A 21703-nucleotide genomic window follows, 5' to 3' on the forward strand; every position below is an offset into this window, starting at 1 on the left:
CTGACCCTGCCCAGGACGCCATCCTTGCACCAGCGGCCTCAACCTGAGTCACTTCACACACCCCGGGTGCTGGCATCACACGGGTGCACGAGGAGGCCTGCAGTGCATCAGGATGCTAAGGGCTGGTATACCCCCCAAGTCCTGCCCCACTTGTTTATCCCGCAGCCTCCTGGCATATCGATCCCGGCTCGACAATGGCTCCCAGCCTGGGCCAGAAACCCACAACAACCCCCTTGCTCGCGTCGCCATTCAGTGGGGCGAGACCCTGGGGGCGCCGGGAGTAACACATTGCCCCTTGTGCACCTTAAGAGCCTGGGGTTGGATTCAGGCTGCTGCCCAGCCCTGGACCAACCTGTGTTAAATTTAACTTCCCAGCTCTGTGACTAAGCTCGCTGGCTGCAACAGAATCCTGCAGTGAACTAGCTGGCCTGCTACCACCTGCCCTGCCAGCCCTGCCATGGCCCAGGCTGGAAAGACAGACTGAGGAAGAGAGAGAAAACAACCCGCCCTCCTCCTGTCAGCCCTGATGCAAACCCAGTGCATGGCAGATTGGCTGGGAGACAGGGACCTGTGTGCAGCTAATTGCAGTACTTCACCGGGGGCTTGTTTACCAGCTGTTTATCCCATCCAGATGCAGAGAGTGGCTTAATCAAGGTTAATTGCTTGGGAGAATCCCACGCATCTTGCCGTGTGGAGACATGCACTCAGCCTCCATCCTGCCCCCCGGCTCTGCAGAGAGCCAGCTGAGCCGCGCCGTCCTCTTGGCATCCTCATGGTGCCACCAGCTGTCCCTGCTGGCACAGGAACTGCCTGCTGCCCCTCATAGATCACTGCCTCTCCGTTGGACATCACGGCTCATTCGACTAGCAGCAGTAACCTGGTGCTGGGTGGACGGAGAGTCCCTGGCTGGCTGCAGCCCAGTGCTCCCAGCCCAGCACATGCTACCGAGACACCTCCCCAGTGGCCAGAGCAGGAGGCTTTACAGCAGAAAGTCACTCACTTTGGGTTTGAAGTCACGTTAGTGAAGGCGGGTGATTACCACCCCTGGAGAGCAGCTCTCTGCTATATTGTCCCTCCAAGGTGCCCCCCCTGCAGCTGTGGGTCTAGCTCCACAGTCTCAGGGCTGTGAGCCTCACTCCCACCTGGCTGAGCTCAGGAGGGACCTGGGGGGTATTTAAGGTGCTGATGGGGACTCAGGAAACCTGCTGTCAATGTGACCTCGTGCCCTGGCTTCTTGCTGCTCCCAGCGGGGAAATAACTCCCCTTGGTCCATTTAGACTGCAGGGTCTTGGGGGCAGGGACTGGCTCTCCCTGTGTTTTTGCCACACCTAGCACTGGCTGTGATACACATACTAAGAACTCCCATGCAGGGATTGAAGGGAGGTCCCCAAGCCCTATTTGGTGCTTGGCCTCTCTCGTGGGACTCCCCAGAGGAGGGGCCAGTGCAGAGCCTGCTACAGTGCCACTTACCCACCGGGAGCTTTGCAAAGCCTTTGGCTTCTAGACCCCAGCTACTCGTACAGACACCAGGCTGTGACCTCCCCAGCTCACCCAGCAGCTTGGCTCATGACCCAGCTGCCGGTCACCCCACATCTGGGCCTCCATGCCCTTGGGGCTGGGTTTGTCCCAGTGCATTCTGGGAAAGTATGGGCAACTCTTCCTGAGTGCTCCAGCTGGGCCAGGCTGTGCCCAGAGTGTGGCACCTGAGGGCATTCTGGGATGTCCATCAGCCGCCCCGGTGCTATCTGCCTGGCTGGACCTGGCACAGGAAGGCAGTGATGTGCCAGCAGGCCCTGGCAGGTTGGTTGCCATGGGAACTTGCCATGTGGGCACAAAGCAGGCTTAGAACCACCTATGCCACTAGCTGGATGCAGCCCCGTTCCAGCGACACGGCTGGATGCCACAATGGCTGCAGCCAACCTGGACTCCCGTGAGAATCAGGCCAGTGGGGCAGACAGACCTTCTCAGGGAAATGAGAGATGGAAAGTGCCTCCCACCCCCACACTTACCTGCTCAGCTCACCCAAGTCTGTGCCTGAGATCCTCTCTCAGGGGCTCTCCCAGCTCACCCAGGTTGCACTGCCACCCTGATCCATCCCACCACTGCTGCCCGGCGCAGCCAGAAATGGCGAGGCCATGATTTACACCTCTGGGGTTTCAAACAGTGCTTAGGTGTTAGCAAAGTATATTAGCAAAAGTCATCGGAACAGCAATACAGGGAGCTACTGGATAGCTAGATAGATAGAGAGGGTGGATGGGGATAGATAGATAGATAGATAGATAGATAGATAGATAGATAGATAGATAGATAGATAGATAGATAGATAGATAGATAGATAGAGTGGAAGGGGATAGATAGATTAAATGAGATGATCATGAATCCTTTCTGCTTCACATATCACCAGTAATAAATATTTTGCAGCCATAGTTGAACTGGAATAAATGGGCACTTTAGCAGCAATGTCTGAGGCCAACCAGAATCCGTCTGGTTGCCCCCTCACAGGGTAACAGGAGTGATGGGGCCCTGGTAGTGTCTGAGACATGGCTCCCAGACACGCAGGGAGCGGGCCAGTGGGCGCCGACCAGGGCTGGGTTTGCCATTTCTGACCATACCAACGCTCTGTAACCCTCACTAGTAATTACTTTTCACGAGGCCCCATGGCTCTAAACACTGCTCTGGCAGAGTGACTGGCTATAGACCTGCAATTGGCATGCCAAGTGGCACATCTGCCTTTCTCGAGCATCGCAATGTGCTTTGACAAACATGAAAGTCTTCAGCCTCCGAGCACTGATAGACTTCGGCCCCACCCCCAGGTGACAGAGAGGGAAACTGAGGCTTAGAGAGTGGCCTGCCCAAGACCATGCACTGAGCTAGGCAGAACCAGGAAGGGAATACCCGAGTGCCGACCCAAGCCTCCACCAGCTAGATCGTGTCCTCTCTGTGGTGCCTAAGGAGAAACTGGGGGAAGCTGGATGGCACCAGAGACAGCGGGCTTTCCCCGCTTGAGAGCTGCGGCTGATGGCTCTGGAAGAGCCAATGTATTGATTCACGGCTGGCAGGGCAAATGGGGGGTGGTGATAGGAATGACAAAGCAATCCCTGGTGCGAAGATGGGCCTGAAGGAGCTGGGAGGTTCGCAGGGGATCTGACCCCCAGCCTAAGCAGTGCCAGCGAGCCCTGGTTCAGGTCGCTCTGGGGGGTTAGTCGGCATCAGAAGATTGGTCTGGTATTAGCAGGGATGGAGGTTTGCTCTCAGCCAGCCTCCCATGCTTAGGTTCACACCTGCTGGATGAGGTCACGGCCTGTAACCTTGATCTCAGCTCTACACCAGAACTCAGGTGGTTCCTTGAACTAGAGCCTAGCTCAGAACCAAACCCCAAACCCATTTGCCTGGGATGGAGATGGAACAAGTCCAGGCTCTTTGATTTCCCTCCCCACAGACTTTGATGGCTTGGATACAGCGAACCCTGGGTGAGAACAGGCTTTGGCACAACTCACTTCCTTTGGCCAGGATAGAGACAGAACAAAATCTTGAGTCTCAAAGCCGACCCACCCGGGTAGTTCAGCTCAAATGCAACCTGGATCGGAACCAGCCCTGGGTGGTCACCAAGCTGGCAACATCCAAATCTAGAGTGAGGAGGTTTTGCGAGGCTAGAACCAGAACAAGCCGTCTTGTTCCAACCCTGCCAGTCTGGCTACAAGCTGGGGGGTCTGGCCCTGGTTATCTCTGGTGAGGGGTCACCTGGGAGTGCTCCAGGCCCTGGCTAGGAAACCTCAGCTCCCTGCAGCAAAGGGGACCACTGGGCTATCGGGGCTGCACTGCCATTCTGAAGTATCCCCAGGGCTTTGCTCACAAGATGTCGAGGAGCCGCTGTGAAGGCGTGAGTCCCTCTGGCTCGGCTAGTGCCCCAGTGCCAGACTCTGCCTATGTCGGCCCCTGGCCGGGTTTGGGAGGGGTTGGGGGTGCGGAGGAGGGGGAGGAGAGGAACGCATCAGCATCTGCTGGCCCAGCTGCCCCCTCTCCTCGCGGGAGCACTGAGTGAGCGTGGGCAGCCTGCCAGCATGGCAACTGCAAACCCATTAGCGGGCACGGTGCCTGCCAACACAAAGCGGCATGGCTGCATGGGGGGAGGAGGGCAGGTGCAAGCCAGACAAACCCCCACTCATCTTTAATTCATCAGCCCTCGCAATGCTGCCAGAAGAGGCTTCCCCCCACCCCCGCCCTGCATGGGCATGCCTGGCATGTCCCGGGTGTACCACAGCCAGCTGGATCCACCATGGCCCTCGGTTTGGGGGAAGGCCTACTCCTGTCCCTGTGCCCCCACAGCTTGGTATGTGTGCACCCCTTCCTGGGGGGCTGGATCCCCCCCAACTCCCTGTCATTCATGCACCCCATTGCCAGGGCCAGTGCACCCGTTGCTGACCTCTCCTGTCCCACAGGGGGTGGGGCGGGGGGATGCTCATGTAGGGTGCAGGAGATCAAGGTTTTCTTTGAATTAACTGATCAGCCCCCTCACCGCCCTCAGGCCACATTGTCACCTCTTGACAGCCGGGGGTCAGCCCCACGGCCGGAGCAAGGGGTCTTGCTTCTGTCCCTGCTTAGCAGCCCCAGGAGCCTCCATTGCGGACTGGGAGTGCAGTACAGGGTCACACCGCACAGGGGTTGGGGCCCAAAGGGACCTGGCTGCATTGAACTGGGCACCAGCCCCCTTCTGAGCTACCAGTGGGTCACCCTTGTCCTAGCTGTTCAGTGAATCTGCCCCCACCAGCAGTACTCACCCCACCCTGTGCCATGGGTCTGCCCCCACCTACCCCCCCATACACCTGATCCCATCACATCTGTCCCCCTCTGCCCATGGTCCAGCATTTGCCCCGCATCCCATCTAATCACCCCATCCAGTTGCCACAAGCCCCCCCTTGTCCCAAATCCCCACCCCATGTCCCTGCTCTCTCGAACCCCCCCAGCACCTCCCCACAGAGCTATTTCCCCCCCCCAGCCACATGGCCTGCCTGGCTGGCTATAAATAAGTCGGTGGCGTAGGGGCTGGGCGGCGCGCTGGGGCTGAGTCTAGCAGGTTCATTTTTCATAGTGCTGGGCTGGGACCCAAACAAGCCAGCTTCCCGCCCACTGCAGCACCGGCCCCACAGCATTATTACAGCCGTTTGCCCCAACCCGGCCTGCTGGGGGGAGGAACTCCAGAAAGGAGAGAAAGAAGGGAGGGACAAGGGGAGGAGATGGGGCCAAGTGAGGAAAGGCCATGGAAGGGACAGGGTGAGTGGAAAAGCAAGGGAACAAATAAGGCCAGAGGAAGGAGGGAAGGAAGAAAGCCAGCAAAGCTTTGGGTTTTCCTGTCACACAGGCCCCGTCACTCAGTGCCCCCTCAAAGGCAGCACAATGGGTTATCAGACATGCCCCTGTTCTCCGAATCAGAACCACGGGGGCCTAATGCTGGGCACTCTGGCTGAGAACTGCTAGGGGCAGGGGAGGGGTTATGCCATTTTTTCTATAAGTCCTACACAAAAACAAAGTCACTTGCATGCTGAGCGGGGTATCAGGCAGCTCCAGTGTTTGGCATTTATATCCCTGGGAGCCTTTGAAATGACTGAAAAGGCTAGAACACACCCAGCCCCAGTGAACACACACATGCGTGTGCGTACACGCACACGGACACAGAGCTCTGACCATACCCCAATGCAGTCCGACACACAGCACCTGTGATCCCAGCCCTGGGATCCCTCCACCCACAGCTCTGCCGATGTCTCCCAGTCCTATCCCGCAACCCTGAAGTCCATCCTCAGCTCCCCACCCCCAGCTCTGCTGATGCCCTTCTGTCCTACCCACAGCCCCCTACCCGCACGGCCGAGTGTCGCTATGGATCTCACTGGAGACATGTGCATGCGGGGGGGGGGGGGCGTCAGACGCGCTGTTGCACGAGGGCTAATCAGAGCAGCTCGCACGGACCAGCTGGAGCTAAGCACCGAGCTTGCAAACGTGCCCCCCCCCGCCCCCTGTAGTTTGCCAAGGCCCTTCTGTCCTGGCCTCCAACCCACCTCGCTGTTCCTTGGCCTCCTCTGGGCAGAGACAAGCCGAGACCACACTGTTTTCCACCCACAGCTCTGCCCAGGAAGGCCCCCTGGCTATCCCAGCCCTGGGCCGCTCTCCTGGGCAGAGCCCAACCCAAGCAGGGCTGCCAGGCTGAGCCCGGTGCGCATCTCCCGTGGGACAGCACGGCTGGCTGCGACGCGCAGTCCATTGGGCCCTGCTCCCCGGAGACGAAGGGTGCAGCCCCGGACACGCACACACAACGACCTCTCTGGCTGCTGCTCTGCCTGGAGCGCGCCCAGCCGGGATGGCTCAGGGCTTTCGGAAGCAGGAGGCTACTGCTTGACCTAGGACCCAGCATTAGCACGAAGCCAGCTGCCTCCCCGCCTCCTCCATGCTGCAGGCTCCCACACAGCGCATCACACGCAGGGAAGCCCTGACCTCGCCGGCACACGGAGCCAGGAAGCCAAGCGCCCAACCCAGCCATAGGGGAGGAAAAGGGAAACTGGGAAGTGCTGAGGGGTTAGTGGGGACTCTCTGGCTGGGGCATCCCTGGCTCTTCAGGCACAGGGCCCAGAGAGGTCACCTTGACACGATGTTTGCTGTGGGGACGCGGCAGAGATGGGCGTGTCTGCTGGTTATCTAATCTAATCTATCTATCTATCTATCTATCTATCTATCTACCTATCTATCCCCCCCCACACTCTCTATCTATCTATCTATCTATCTATCTATCTATCTATCTATCTATCTATCTATCCCCATACACTCCCTCTATCTAATCTAATCTATTTATCCCCATACACTCCACCATCTATCTATCTATCTATCTATCTATCTATGGAATTTCTATAGTGTCCATCACTTAAGTATCTCATTGCTCATAATGGGCCAACCCAAACTCTAGATCCAAACACCTCCAAGCTGGGGGCAAGGTTGGACTCAGCCCAGCACTGCATAGCTTGGCCCCATCCCTACAGCAGCCCGGATCAGAACTCCAGATCCAGCCAACTCTCCATCTTCAGGTATTTCTGGGTTCACATCCAATTTCCCAGCCCGGGGTTCCTCTTGGGTTGTTGGTGAGGGCGTATGAGCCAATGCTCCTTACCACACAGGGAGGATGGGGCACATGGGGCATGCGTGGGGCTCAGCACGGCTCTGCTGTACCAAACTCTCGGTGTAACAATGCCTGCCTGATACGCCGAATGCAACAACACCGCCGTGATGCACCAGATGCTGCCCAGGAGAGATCTGCAAAGCACAGAGCTGGATCCAGCCTCAGTGGCTGGAAGAAGCGTTTGCACCTGGGAGGTTATGTTGGTTCAGCAGGCTAGAAAGAGGGGCCAGCAGCTAAAACATTCCCCACATTCTGGGGATCAGACCCAGCCGGTAGCCAGTGATACCCGTGGGATGCATGTGCAGGGACAGCCACACAGAGCAGTGCAATGAGGCAGGTGGGTGTCAGTTAGCCAGGTGAGCCAGGGGGTCTCAGCGCTACAGGGGTGGTAAGGGGCTGCCAAGAGCTGCGGGGAGCCAGCGGGACCCCAGCTCCTTTGCCCTAAAGGCTGGGAGAACTCTTGTCCTGGGGTTGGAGGGGGGGAGAGAGGAAGTTGGGGGGGGGGGGTTGAGTCATCTGAGGACAGTGCCCAGTGCACGGTACGACCCGTTTTGGCAATGCCTCTGATCCTGTGGCACGATGGGCCAATGTGGTTTGATGCAGCCATTCTGCAGCTGGCTCTCCCTGCGGGCAGCCTGCACTCAGCCCTAGTGTGCCCAGAGACAGCACGGCGAAGGGACTGGCCCGATGGCCTAGGGCTGCTGTGACCCGGGCTCCTCGGCCACTGACTTGTTGTGAGACCCTGAGCAAGCTGCTTCTTGCATCTGTTTCCCTCCCTGCCCTTTGTCTAGCCATTTCTGAACCAGGCGCTGTGTGTTCCCTGGAGCTTCCGGCCAGGAGGGACCCCCATCTATCGCAGGAGATTCGTTCTCCCCAGCTTCCTGGTAGTGAGCCTTAGTTAAACCAAAACACTGCAGTCCCCTGGGAACTAAACTGTTGCGATCCACAGGCAGAGACCAGGAGGGGCACCAATGCCCAAGGGCAGGCCCTGCAATGGAAGGGGATTTGTTAGGTGAGATATGCCCAGATGAGCCCAGCAGGCAAACCATGCCCTATGCTGCAGAAGGAGGCCACTCCAACTCCCCACCGGTTCCTGCCCATGGGATCTGGGGGGAAATTCCTTCCCAAGCCCCAGTCCAGCCCTGAGTACGTGTGAGCGAGATCCACCAGCCAGCCCTAGATGTACAGCCTCTAGCGCGATGGTGCCGCCGAGTGCCAGTATCACACTAAGAACAACACACCACTCTATGCTAGAAGCCCCACAAAGTCACTACATCCTCGTATGCACTTCTGAACAGGTGCTGCTGAGGTGTGAATGAGACGCCACGCTGTAGTGTGGACACACTGGACAGGGGCTGCGACTAGCCGCACGGGTGACATCTTGGTCACATTGACGTCAACAGCAAAATTGGGGTCAGGATTTCACTCCTGAGCCGTCCAGACAGACAAAGATGTCTCCTACCATCCTCATGTCTCTATATGCAACGGGCTTTTAATCAGAGACTCCTAGACTTCAAGGCCAGAAGGGACCATCATGATCATCTAGTCTGACCTCCTGCACATTGCAGGCCACAGAACCTCACCCGCCCACTCCTGTAACAGACCCTAACCTCTGGCTGAGTCACTGATGTCCTCAAATCTTCATTTAAAGACTTCAAGTTACAGAGAATCCATCACTGACACTAGTTTAAACCTGCACATGCCCTGTGCCCCAAGCTCATCCGATTTGCATTTCTGCCAACGATCCTACGGCAGATTCCCCTTTCCCACGAAGGAAAAATAGGATCTTTTCCTTCTGAATGCCCTCTAGAGATAGACTGGCTGTGTCTCCAGGCACCCTGCATACAGTTGGTCAAACACTTTGCTGCAAATAACAGTCGTCCGAAACCAAATCATCCCAAAGACAATCCCCCACCACTCAGCCTGCTCCGGAGCCTGGCAATTCACACATTATTTGCAAAGATTATTTTCTAGCGGGGGGGGGGGAATAATTTATTTTTGACTAATTTATTCTCACTTCAGGACCAGCTCTAAGAAAGGGGGGAAAATGGGACCCCCCCATCCTACCCCAATAGATCTTAAAAATCAGATGCAATTAATGGGAGGCCACAAACACTAAATGCCTTAATTGCATGAGGACTGCACTGCATCACTACTGGGCAGCTTTACAATGGCCAGGGTGCCTTAGCCATGCGGTTCCAGACGTGAGTGCGGCGGACTGCTTTTCAGTGTAATCTTAGCTCTGCATTTCCTCGGTTTGTAATCCTGGGGTTGGGGTTAATTACAGCTGGCCTCCGGCGGTTCCTTTACCCTGATGTAGTTTGAACTTAACTCCATCTAATAGTGACTTGTCCGGGAATGTGTGCGTGTGTGAGGGAATATACATGCATGTGTGTGCATTTATATGTGTGTATGTGCACGTGTGTGTGTGTAAATACATGTGTGTGCACATGCTTGTGTATCTCTATGTGCTAATATGTATCTCTATGTGTGTAAGTGGGTATGTGAATATCTGTGTATGTGTCTGTATTTGTGTGTGTGTGTGACTAAATATGAGCCTCAGCATGTGCTCCTGTGCATAGGTGTGAGTGTGCGTCGGGGTGTGTGTGAGTGTGTGAATGCGTATTTCTGCAAAAGACATATTCAAAATATTGTGAATCTCGTCAGTTTCCTTGTGATAAATATTTGCGGCTGCACCGTGCACTGTGGGCATAGGGGAGATGTTTTCCTTCCAGATGGGAGGACGGCACAGACATTTGGCACAGTGGCCCTCTCAGAGACATAAGGCATGCTCAGGACAAGAGGCTTGGCACATGGTACCCAGCAGATTGGTGCCATCTGCCTCGCTTTTCTCCAGGCTCACTTCGGGGCTGGGGAGTGCAGATAACCAGCTGCCAAGCTGGGGAGGAATTCAGATGCGTTGTCTTCCAAAGGTGTTCCCTCCCCTTTGTCCTTCCCTTCTCATCTGGGGAGACGCCAGGGGAGGGATCTCTTTGTGAGGAGATGGGAAAGTGGGCATCACACACAAAGCACAGCCTCTCTCACTATCAATGAGAAAACTTGCAGCACACGTAGCAAGCAAGGCAGCCTGTCCCAGTGGTTAGAGCACAGGAGTGCCACGCAACCTTTGCCAAGCCACTTCCCCTCTCTGTGTCCCTTTGGGCCCAGAGCCTCAAATTCAGTGGCCAGTAGGAGCTGAAACACCTTTGGGGACCTGGGCCTAAGCCCGCTGGGGCAGCGACCGGCCTCCTCCCTTGGTGCATGCACAGTACCTAGCAACAGTGAGAAAAGGGCCCTTTTCCTCCCTCTTCATTGCCCTGCATCCTCCCAGCAGGACTCAGCCAGTGAGCAAGCCTGGGAAATCCCCTCCCACAACGGGGAGAGGCCAGAAAGCAGCCTACAATGGGAAAGCCGTGGCTGTGGCCTCCTTCGCCAGCCCAGTGGCTGCTGCATCGCACCCGTCCGTGCCCTGAAAGGCCCGCATTCAGCAAGGCACTTCTGCGGGTGCATCGCCAGCAGCATGTGCTCTCCGCTGAGGTCCGTGCGTCAGGCGGAGCCTGCGTCTAAGGAGGGGGCTGAAGTGGGACAGAATTGAGCCCACGCCGACAGCTAAGAAAGTGCCCCAGTGCTTTGCTGAATCGGGGCCCACAGCAGGGTTCAGCTAATGGGAGCCGGCCTGCAAGGTTCGAGCCTCGCCCTGGGAAGAGTCCATTCCCCAGGGTCCAGAAATCTAGCCCGGGTTTGGCTCCTCGGCGGAGTTGGATCCATTTTACTGGTGGACTAAACACCACTCCGGGTTTTCTCCTCCCATCCCCGGGGGAGCACAAGAGCCTGCTGCTGGTTCTACCCTCCGCAGGAGCAGTAGGCAGAGTCCGTTCCAGGTAAGCTGCAGAATCCAGTTCCAGACCTTCTCCCAGGGGAGTTCGCCGCTGTCAATCAGTCCTCCAGGATGCCCTTTCTTTGGGCAGGATGCTCTGGTATTGTAGGGTAGCCTGGCCTGGCTGGGTGCAGGGTGCTTTGCCATTGCCTGGCCTTGCTGCCTAGGTATGCAGGCGGGTGCATTGAGGTGCTCTCCACCCGAGTGCAATGCCTGGCTCGGACTAGCTGACACGTTAGCTACCCCCGGGCAGAGAGTGGCCCGGGCTGGGCCCAGCAATAGCAGTAGAAGGGCCTGACCCCTGATTCAGCCAGTCCCCGACGCTCTCCCCTCGCTCCCCAGCTCTAGGTCAGTCCAAACGCCTTGGTATCCCGGCCGGTTCCAGCCACAGAGCCCCTATGCTGCTGTTCTGGCCCCCCGTGCTGCCCAGCTCCCTGCAGCCAGAGCAGGCAGCTGGTCCCAGAGCTGGCACCCAGCAGCCAGCAGCTTTAAACCGCTCTGCCCTGCAGGAGACATTGGTGAGGCTGGAAGCGCTGGGACCACATGGGGGCATGGATGGGGGAGGGGCTTGCCTGGGGTCCCCAGGATGCTGCCTGTTCACACCAAGCGTCCTCCAGAGTCCAGCAGCCCTGTTGCTGCAGGGCACCCATGGATGGCTGCGGGGAGGCTGGTGCCACTCTGTGGGGCAAAGATGCCCTGGCTGCCTTGCTTAGATAGCCCCGCCCTGTGTGATGCCCAAAACTCCCAGCACCAGGCCCCGGATGCATTGGGGCAGTGCCCATGAGGGGCGAGGTGCTGTCCAGGGATCCGTGCCCTGCCCAAGGCCGGGGGGACTCCGGGCCGCATGGCCCATTAGCGTGGGGTTTCTGTGCCTGTAGCTACAGGAATCCGGGCTAGGCACAGGCAGCGGAGCGGGGAGAGGCAGGGAAGGAGAACGGGCGACAGAACACGGACGGGTGTTCTGGTGCGTGTGGCCACCAGGGAACAGCCAGGCTCAGGCGCGTGGGTGGGAGGACACGGGGTCTGCCACCCACGGGACCCCTTGGACATGGTGATATTAGGGTTTGTACGAACCCTGGTCTTGAACTTAACTCCCAGTACCGCAACAGAGCAGTGGGAGCCTGGATGCAGGGCCCGGGGCAGCATGAGGACAGGTGAAATCAAGTCAGCTCCTGCAGCTGGTGTGTCAGCCAGGACGCAGGGCAGGGCACTGCTGACAGGAAGCTCACAGCACTGGGGTTATCTACCACCACAGAGGAGGGCACTCTCTGACTGCCCCCCATCCGCCCTGCTGGCCCTTTTCTCTCTCTCGCTGCCTGGTTCCAGGTGGATCAGGGAGGCAGGACCCCACCTCGAATGCCCCGGCTCTGGCTCTCCCTGTCCCCACCCAGCCTGGCCGGCTCTGGGGCGAGCTGCCTCCTTCCTCCCGTGCCTCACCCCGATCCCGCCCCCGCACACTGCAGCCATACTGCAACCTGGCCCCCTGGGCCTGCTCCCCCCACACTGGGAGGGCCCCCCCCAAAGGCCGGCGTCAGCAACATACGGCTCTGCAGGAATCCGCCCGGGATGCTCCGGAGGCCCCAGCACAATTGATCCAGGCGATTGATTCCTGGTATACTGCCAAGCTGCTGACTTTCATCCATGACCCTGGCCCCGGAGCGATGCCCCCCACCCGCTGCAGACCACTGGGCCCAGCCCCCCCCACAGCACCCAGCCCTGGAGCACTGTCCCCCACCCCACTGCAGACCACTGGGCCCAACCCCCACCCCACAGCCCCAGAGCGCTGCCCCCCCACTGCAGACCACTGGGCCCAGCCCCCCCACCAGCATCCAGCCCTGGAGCACAGTCCCCCCCCGCTGCAGACCACTGGGCCCAGCCCTAGGTCATCCAGACCCTCTTGGTCATTTTGGGGTCTCATTGGGGGAAGGGGCACATCACAGGGATGGGTCAGATGGGGGAGGAGGAGGCAGAAGAAAGCTGGAGAAGGGTCCCAGTGGGGCGCTCCAAGCCAGAGCCAGAGCCAGAGCCAAGGGGTACATGGGGGGCTGGGAACTGGGGATTTGTTCAGCTTGTTCGAGAGCTGCTGCAAGGGCGACGTGCAAACCCCGGGTCTGGCCCAGAGTCTGGGGGCTCAGCTCTGGGAGGGGGGTGACTGCTGCCTCCCCAATACTGCTAAGGAAACTGAGGCAGTGACAGGGGAAGGGACTTGGCCAAGGCCACACAACAGAGGCAGGGAACAGAACCCAGGAGTCCATACCCCCAGCTCTCTGCTTTCACCACTGGGCCACGCTGCCTCCACCTCCAGCCAGTTTTAAACAGGCCTTAAAATCTCATCCCCAAGACTGGGCCCTGAGGCCCCGGCACCCACCAGCCCTGGGGAGGGGGGTGCAGCACAGGCTGCTGGGGGCAGCTGGGAGCCAGCAGTACTCAGGGAAGGGCTTTGGGGTTCAGGGACACCTCGTGGGGGAAGCCCTGAGCTGGGGGCCTGGGGCTTTGTGCCAGGAGAGGAGGGGGAGTCCGCAGGTTGTGCCTGGACCCTGGGGCCAGAGGCCACTGTAGCTGTGCCCAGCCTGGCTGGCGTCCAGCCTGCATCGGCCTGGTCCCTCCGTGGCCCAGCCAGACCTTTGAAGCTCTGACCAAGGCTCTTGCCCCTCTCCTCGCCTTGAGCAAACAGCTGCCTGCATGTGCCAGCATCAGCACCGAGGGAGGGGAGGGGGCGCAGGCTGCTCCCAGCTGATAACGGGGAGACCAGGGAGGCGACAGGTTAACCCTTTAGCTGCCACAGGAGCTGGGGTGAGGGCAAAATGTCCAGCTCCTGCATGGCTTAGCCACGGGCCCAATTCTCCCCCAAGGAGAAGGGGATGGGGAGCCGGGGCCTGGACTCCCATTCTCTCCCCATCGGTCCCTCTCCGGGGGTGCCACATTTTGGGGGGGCTACCTGGGGACAGTGATGGGGTCAGCCTGGGTCACCTGGACTCGGAGGCGGGTGGGAGCGAATGGGGGGTGCGAGGAAGCACGAGTGAGACAGAGACAGAGACAGACACAAAGTAAAACTATTTCCCCATGTTATTTCTTCCCCCCACCCCACCCCACCCCCCACGGTTCCTCAGATATTCTTGTTAACTGCTGGAAATAGCCTACCTTGCTTGTCACCATGAAAGGTTTTCCTCCTCCCTCCCCTGCTGCTGGTGATGGCTCATCTTAAGTGATCACTCTCCTTACAGTTGCATCCGATGAAGTGAGCTGTAGCTCACGAAAGCTTATGCTCTAATAAATTTGTTAGTCTCTAAGGTGCCACAAGTACTCCTTTTCTTTTTACTCTGAAAAGAGACAGGCTGGAGGCCAGGGGCCTGAGCCAGAGACCTCGGGGGCGAGTCTGTGTTTGCCATGTTGGGGTCGGGCAGGCGTGTGAGGGGCTGGCTATGGGGCGGAAGGGAGGGGGCGTGTGAGGGGCTGGCTATGGGGCATAGAGGAAGGGCGCGTGTGAGGGGCTGGCTATTGGGCAGAAGGGAGGGGGCATGTGAGGGGCTGGCTATGGGGTGGAGGGGAGGGGGGCATGTGAGGGGCTGACTATGGGGCAGAGGGGGGTGTATGAGAGGCTGGCTATGGGGTGGGGGGCGTGTGGGTGCTGGCTCTGGGGCAGAGGGGAGGGGGGTGTGAGGGGCTGGCTATGGGGCATAGAGGAAGGGCGCGTATGAGGGGCTGGCTATTGGGCAGAAGGGAGGGGGCATGTGAGGGGCTCGCTATGGGGTGGAGGGGAGGGGGGCATGTGAGGGGCTGACTATGGGGCAGAGGGGGGGTGTATGAGAGGCTGGCTAAGGGGTGGGGGGCGTGTGGGTGCTGGCTCTGGGGCAGAGGGGAGGGGGGTGTGAGGGGCTGGCTATGGGGCATAGAGGAAGGGCGCGTGTGAGGGGCTGGCTATGGGGCAGAGGGGAGGATTGGGCAGGTTGCCAGGAACACAGACAGAGGGAGAATTGATGTGATTTTGCCTCCCGGGGGAGTGGGCTTTAAATCTGGCCAAGGTCAGGAACCGACAGGAGATCGGGGTCTCCCGCCTCCCTCGCCCCAGACATCCATTCTCCTCCCATCAGCCCAGCGTTCGCACAGCTCAGAGTCCCTGCCTGAGACAGGACTTATCACTGAACTAATGCATGTGCTGGGTTGGGAGTGAGGGGCACCGGCAGAGCTGGTGGGGGGACCCCAGGGCTGGGCTGGCAGGGGCTGCAGGTCAGGATTGAGGGGCACCGGCAGAGCTGGTGGGGGGACCCCAGGGCTGGGCTGGCAGGGGCTGCAGGTTGGGATTGAGGGGCACCAGCAGAGATGGTGGGTGACCCCAGAGCTGGGCTGGCAGAGGCTGCGGGTCAGGATTGAGAGGCACCAGCAGAGCTGGAGGGGCAGGGCTGGGTTAGCAGGGGAACAGGGATCTCTGGCAGGGCAGAGGCTGGAAGTTTGCCCAGTAGCAGCTCTCAGCAGCCTGGCTTTACTGCCTGGTTTTGCTCCAAGGATGAGGCTGCTGGAAGTGTTACCTGGGCCCTGACAGGGCACGAGGACACCTGCGAGCTCCTTGCCCCCAGTCCCCCTGGCTCCAGCCTCCATTTCAACCAACTCCACAGAAACGGAGCAGCTGAGAGCTGGCAGTGCCAGCAGGCAGGGGGCTGGGACAGGCAAGGGGGGCATGACAGCTGGGCCATCCCACCGCACAGACATGGGGACACCAGGCGAATGGGCCAGGGGAGGAGTTCAGAGCCCGTCCTGGCTGGGCTGAGCTGTGGAACTCATCGCTGCAGGAGGCTCATCCAGGCATGTTGTGTTACAGGTAATTCAATGAGCGCCAGAAATGCGAGCGAGGGTAATATTCCCCCGGCCCCAGCCAATGCTCCCTGACCCCCAGCTACTTCAACCCTGGGCTCCCCCCACAGCTGTGCCCATATCTCAGGGTTTACAGCATCAGCTAGAAGGATCTCTCCCCTCAGCCCATGCAAAGTACAGGCCAGCTAGTCAGCTGCAGCATAGGTTGTGATGGTTTTGAATCATCTTTTACTGAGGCAGCATAGCCTAGTGGCTACAACCCTGAACTGGGACTCAGGAGACCTGGGTTCTATCCTTGGCATAGTCTGCTGGGTGACCTGGGGCAAGTCACTTCCCCCTCCCTGTGCCTCAGTTTCCCCCTCTGTGCAATGGGGATAAAGACTGTGACCTGTTTGCAAAGCCCTTTAAGTTCTACAGAGGAGAAGACCTTGAGGCAGGGGCTGTTGCTGCAGGCAGGGAGCTGGGCTCAGGATGTGGCTCCAGGGGTGGAGATGGCAGGCTGGACTGGACAGAGCAGTGGCCTGGGGAGCAGGAGTCTAGGTGAGCTGAGAGAGTGACCCGAGGTGGGACACCGGACTGGTGGAACAGTTTGATACAGCAACGAAAGGCCCAGCAGCCTGCCCTACCCCAGCTCCAAGGAGGTCTTAACTCCTGGGGGCTCTGAGGGTCAGTTTTGTTCCCCATGCTGGAGCCCCAGGAAGACACAGGGGGGTAATCCTGCTCTGGGCTGGGGGAGGGAGCGGACCACAGCGGAGAACCCCTGGTGTCCCCAGAACAGGGTCTCTCTCTCTCGCTGCAGGGGCCGCTGCCTAGGAACACATTTTCGGGGGCTGTATCTTAAGAAGCCCCTAGTCAAATGGCCCCAAATCTGCATCGCTGACCCCAGCCAGTGCCCCAGGAGGCTTGCGGAGCTGTAAAGAAAACGCTGGCCTCAGCCTTAGCCACAGGGCAGCCGCGCTCCACCCTGGTCACTCCTGGGCCTTACACATGACAGAACCAAGGGGCAGCTGGAACTGCAGATCCCACCCAGAGCCCAGCGGGTTTGGCTGTACAGCTAATTAGCCTCTGGAGCCCAGCCCCACACCAGGCAATCCCAAGCGGGAGTCAGGATCCCTGAGTTCTAGCGGACGGAGCAGGAGACAGAGAGCCAGGACTCCTGGGTTCTCTGTCTAGGGAAGTGCACTCTTGCGATTCCAGCATGGAACTAGAAGTCAGGACTCCTGAGTTCTCCCGATGGCCCCATCACTTGCCTCACTGGGTGGCCTTGGACGAGGCTCTTAACAGGTCCATGCCTCACTTTCCCCACCTGTCCCATGGGGGCAATGACGTGCCTCCACCTCTGAGCGGGTCCTGAGGCTCCGCTCACTAAGTCCTGGTGACGCAGTGCTCTGAGACCATGCCTGACAAGGGCCCAGAGATCAGCTGCTGCCCCAGTTTGCTCAGACCTGTTCCCTGGCAGGGGTTATATCCTTGCCCTTGTCAGATCTAACCAGCTGATAAATAATTTCCATACCCAGCACCCAGAAGCCCCTTTATTCTGATACCGGGGCTGCTGGCTCAGTGAGGCCAGAGGAACCTGGCTCCCCAGGGAGACAAGGGCGGATCAGCCCCGATCCTGCATGCACAGACACATACACTTAACTTTACACAGGCGAGCAGTCCAGGGGCTAGGCCTGCCAACCAGGGGGCTGGGCTGGGCTGGGCCCCAAAACCCCTGGTTCTATTCCTGGCTCTGTCACCGACCTGCTGTTTGTCCATTGGCAAGTCACTTCCTGTCTCAGCTTCCTCTCCCTCTGGTCTAGCATAACAGCTTGTCTACACCTGAAAACCAATTCGGATTAAGGTAGGGTATGAATTTACAGCAATAACTAATCCGGGATAAGAATGTCCGCGTGGGAACTGTTCCATAGGGGCTATACCGGTTCATTTCTCCCTGCAGGATCAGGGCCAGAAAGCCCAATTTCAGATCTTAGCTGCAGGGTGTAAATCTGGAGTGACTCCATGTAAGACAAAAAGAAAAGGAGTACTTGTGGCACCTTAGAGACTAACAAATTTGTTTGAGTATAAGCTTTCGTGAGCTACAGCTCACTTGCATCCGATGAAGTGAGCTGTAGCTCATGAAAGCTTATGCTCAAATAAATTTGTTAGTCTCTAAGTTGCCACAAGTCCTCCCTTTCTTTTTGCGGATACAGACTAACATGGCTGCTACTCTGAAACATGTAAGACAGCAGAGTGACTCTGGATTCACACCGGGCAGTAAGATCCAAACCCGGCCCCGGGGTTTCCCTCCCAGCCATCACACCCGTAGTTGTTTCTCGTTGATAGCAGGACACCTCGGCCCCGCGCACACCCCCTTGGTCAGGGGCCCCACCCCGGCGCCCCCTGGCCGGTCACACATGGGCCGGCTCCGTTCCACCTTAAATGGGGACTCAGCGCCCCTTAAGCGCTGGTGGGGCCAGTGACCGGCCGGAGCCTTCTCGGCTGAGCGCGGCCAGCAGGTGGGTCCAGCCACGCCGCCTGCCGGGGACCCGGCCGCCTGCGTCTCCTCGGGGGGGGCGGGGTCTCCTCATCACCTAGCACAGGGGGCCCCCCGCCCTCGCCCCACTCACCTGCCTGCGTCTCCTCGGGGGGGCGGGGTCTCCCTATCATCCAGCACAGGGGCCCCCCACCCTCCCCACACTCACCTGCCTGCGTCTCCTCGGGGGGGCGGGGTCTCCCCATCACCCAGCACAGGGGGCCCCCCGCCTCCCCCCACTTGCCTGCCTGCGTCTCCTCTGGGGTCTCCCCATCACCCAGCACAGGGCGCCCCCTGCCCTCTCACCCACCTGCAAGCGTCTCCTCTGGTGGGGGCTGGGGTCTCCCCAGATGGGGCGCCCCACTGTGGTTGGGCCTCTGGGCGCTACCGCAGCACCCATGGGAAAGCAGAGCCGCCCCGCGGGCTGCTCAGATTCTGCCTGGCTGCCAGTGCCCAACCTGCCCCGGGGGCCACGGCCCTTGGCCAAGCCCCAGCCCCAGAGCCAAGCCAAGCTGCTGGAGCAGCTCTGTCTGCGGGAGGCTGGGACGTTGGCAGGCCCAGCTCCAGCCTGGCTGGGGTGACTTCTGACTGATGCCGGGGTCATGGAGGGCAGATCCAAGGCAAGGTCCTCCCCAGCCCCTCAAGGTCCCTGCAAACACAGCTCCCCTGCTCTGACTTTATGACACATTCTGGTCTGGCCCCTTCCCCTGCCGCTGCCAGCTCCCCCGTGCTGCAGGAGCCTGCGGAGGGAGGAGGCGCTGAGCAGAATGCTGATGCCCATCTCTCCCCAGGCCTGGGCTGGCTTTTGCCAGCCACCTGCCCCACCACAGCCTGCCAGGTCACAGGGGCCACCCCAATGCCCCTGCCCTGGGGCACACTTCAGAGCTGAGCCTTCCCGGCCTGCCCTGCGGCTTCTCCATGGGGGCGGTAGGAGGGTGCAGTCAAAGGTTTCCTCTTTCTGCTCCTGAGAGGGGCTCTTTGGAGCTCCCTGGGGTGCCCCCTGCACTGGAGCAGGGTTTGTGCTGGGGAGGCAGAGATGCATGGGAGGGAGGGAGGGAGCTTTGCATCCCACATTTGTTGTAGCACTGTCCCATCCCTCCCAGCTGTTCTCTCTGCATTCCCCACAGGCTCCCCAAGCGCCCTCTATCCCCCGCCCCGGAGAACAGCACCCCCCTTGCATGCCACATCCCCGCCCGGCAGAGAGAAGCAGCACTCAGCATTATGGCGGCAGAAATACCAGTCACAGCGTTCCCTGGCGGTGCCCTCCAGAGGCAGGGTGTGAAATTCGATTGCTGCCCCAGCAAGGCCCAGAGTGTGAATATGATGGCGCATGCTAACTTCACATCCTGCTCTGGGCTGCTGCAGACCCCTTTCAGGAGAGAGCCAGCGGGGAGCCGGAGAGAACCACAGAGCCTGTCTGTATGCAGCAGCCTCCCCAGAGAATCCACCTTAGATTCATCTCAGCCCAGTGTGGGCTCCCACCAGCCCTGGTTGAGAAAAGCAGAGTCCAGTCGGCACAGACACCAGGGCCCAGTAGCCCCCATTATTCAGCGACGCCGAGCTCCCAAGATGGCACTCCCACCCCTCGCCATCCCCACGACCTGCCATCCCCAGCCAGCTGGCTTGGCTGCAGGACCACCAGTCTGGTGGGGGAGGGGAAGCACATAACAAATCAAACCGCCCCAGGGGGCAGAAATGTCTTCTCCGATTTCCCCAGCATATGTGTTTGCTCCTTGCATGACTTATGGCTTTGTCAGGTCCCCTTTGATGGAATGACAGCCACTGAAATGCCCACTCGGGTCAGTATCTGCCCTTGGGCCTGGACCAGGAAGGTGGGCGTGGGGGATGGAGGCAGGAGCTCTCCTGTCTGCCATTGGCTGGCAAGGGGCGATTCAGGGTGCGAGGCCTGCCTGAGCCCAGCAGAGATCTCAGGTGGCCCGAGGCGATCCCTGCAGCAAAGTCCTCTCCTACCTGGCTTGTTCCGGATTAGCTCCCTGGGGCATGGATACCCGGAGCTCTGGCCTGGCCCTCTAGTCCCAGAGCCAGGCACAGCGAGAGCCTGTAGCATCCACCTGGAATGAAAGCAGCCTGGACTGGGAACGGAGGGGCCTGGGTCTCTGCCTCAGGCGGAAACCAATATCGACCAATACACTGCAAGGGGCAATCCTAGCCAAGTCACTGAAGCTCTCAGAGTGCAGCCGGGTCCTGATTCCTGAGTTCTGCCTGGACCCTGCCTCACTAGTTTTGCTGCACCCACATTCCCACTGCAGTGTGGCCCCATTTCCTGGGCTCTGGTCCCATGCTCCGACCCCCAGTGCCACCCAGACCCTTACTCTCATCTGTCCAGGCTTGTGCTGAGTTCTGAATGGGACCCCAGACAGTTCAGATGCTCCCAGGGCTGGGGCTAGGTCTCCTTCTGCATCACATGTGGATTAAAGTCTTGGAACCAAATGGTGGCCTTGACTGCAGCAAACCTCCCCAGATCCAGCCGCAGAGCAGTCAGAGGGCAAACGCTATTTCCCTTCTGCCGATACAATCCCTTGTTCCATCCCCGTCCGCGCCGGCCAGGGTGGGTTATGCTCTGGGCTCTGGGATCAGCACGTGGCCCCAGAGCATGTGCTGACAGCGGGGAGAGGGACCCCAGAGGTTCCGCCCATGCTGAAGGGAGAATGCACAAGCATTGCGTGCAGTCCAGAGGGGGAATCAGAGAGAGCCGCCAGCAAGACTGGGGCACAACAAATCACTCCCAGTGCCTGAGCTTCTGACCTTGGTGAGCCGCAGCCGGTCCCTTGTGGCCCCAAACCTCCCGCGTCGGACTGGGTCTGTCAGAGTCCTGCGTACCAGTGAGGGACAGCAACCCACCGGGGACACACAGAACAGACCTGAGCTCCTGCTTCACACGCCAGCTAACCCTTCTCTGACACACAAGTGGCTAAGGCTGTAGCCTAGGACACGTGGGCTCTAGACCCAGCTCTGACACGGACCTGCCGTGAGACTTCGGGCAAGTCACTCCCCTGTGCTGTGCCTCAGTTTCCCCTCCCGTGTTTTGTCCTTGCTCGGTGTCTGTACAGCACCAAGCGCAATGGGGCCTGGGGATGCTACCATTGCAGAAATAACAACAGCATCCTCCCCACTCCAGCACAGCCACAGGCCACTACTGCGTGGCCAGGGACCAGGGAGAAACCCCGCCTGTCGCTTCCAGTCCAGACCCGCTTCTACCCCAGACTCATTCCGAGGGATTTAGCACCACAGCCCCTGGCTGAGCTCGGTGGGATCCTAGCCCCAGTGGAGTCAATGGAGATTATTACACCCTATGTTTTTAGGCCAGAATTTTCTCAGCACT

At 59.3% G+C, this 21703-nt stretch overlaps 1 protein-coding gene across 17 annotated transcripts in view; it reads right to left on the reverse strand.

Moving 5' to 3' along the window:
- NFIC (nuclear factor I C) overlaps positions 1-21703 on the reverse strand; it is a 161025-nt gene that overhangs the window by 87692 nt on the left and 51630 nt on the right. The window contains exon 3 of one of the 17 annotated variants that reach the window (XM_043502811.1): positions 16004-17666. The exons of the other annotated variants lie outside the window; for them this stretch is intronic. Coding sequence (XP_043358746.1) covers positions 17644-17666 — 23 coding nt within the window. The 3' untranslated portion in view covers positions 16004-17643. Of the gene's footprint in view, positions 1-16003; positions 17667-21703 lie in introns of those variants that run through there. 17 annotated transcript variants of the gene reach the window in all.

Source organism: Dermochelys coriacea, chromosome 25 (assembly GCF_009764565.3).
Source record: "Dermochelys coriacea isolate rDerCor1 chromosome 25, rDerCor1.pri.v4, whole genome shotgun sequence".
In the NCBI taxonomy this organism is placed as follows: Eukaryota; Metazoa; Chordata; order Testudines; family Dermochelyidae; genus Dermochelys; species Dermochelys coriacea.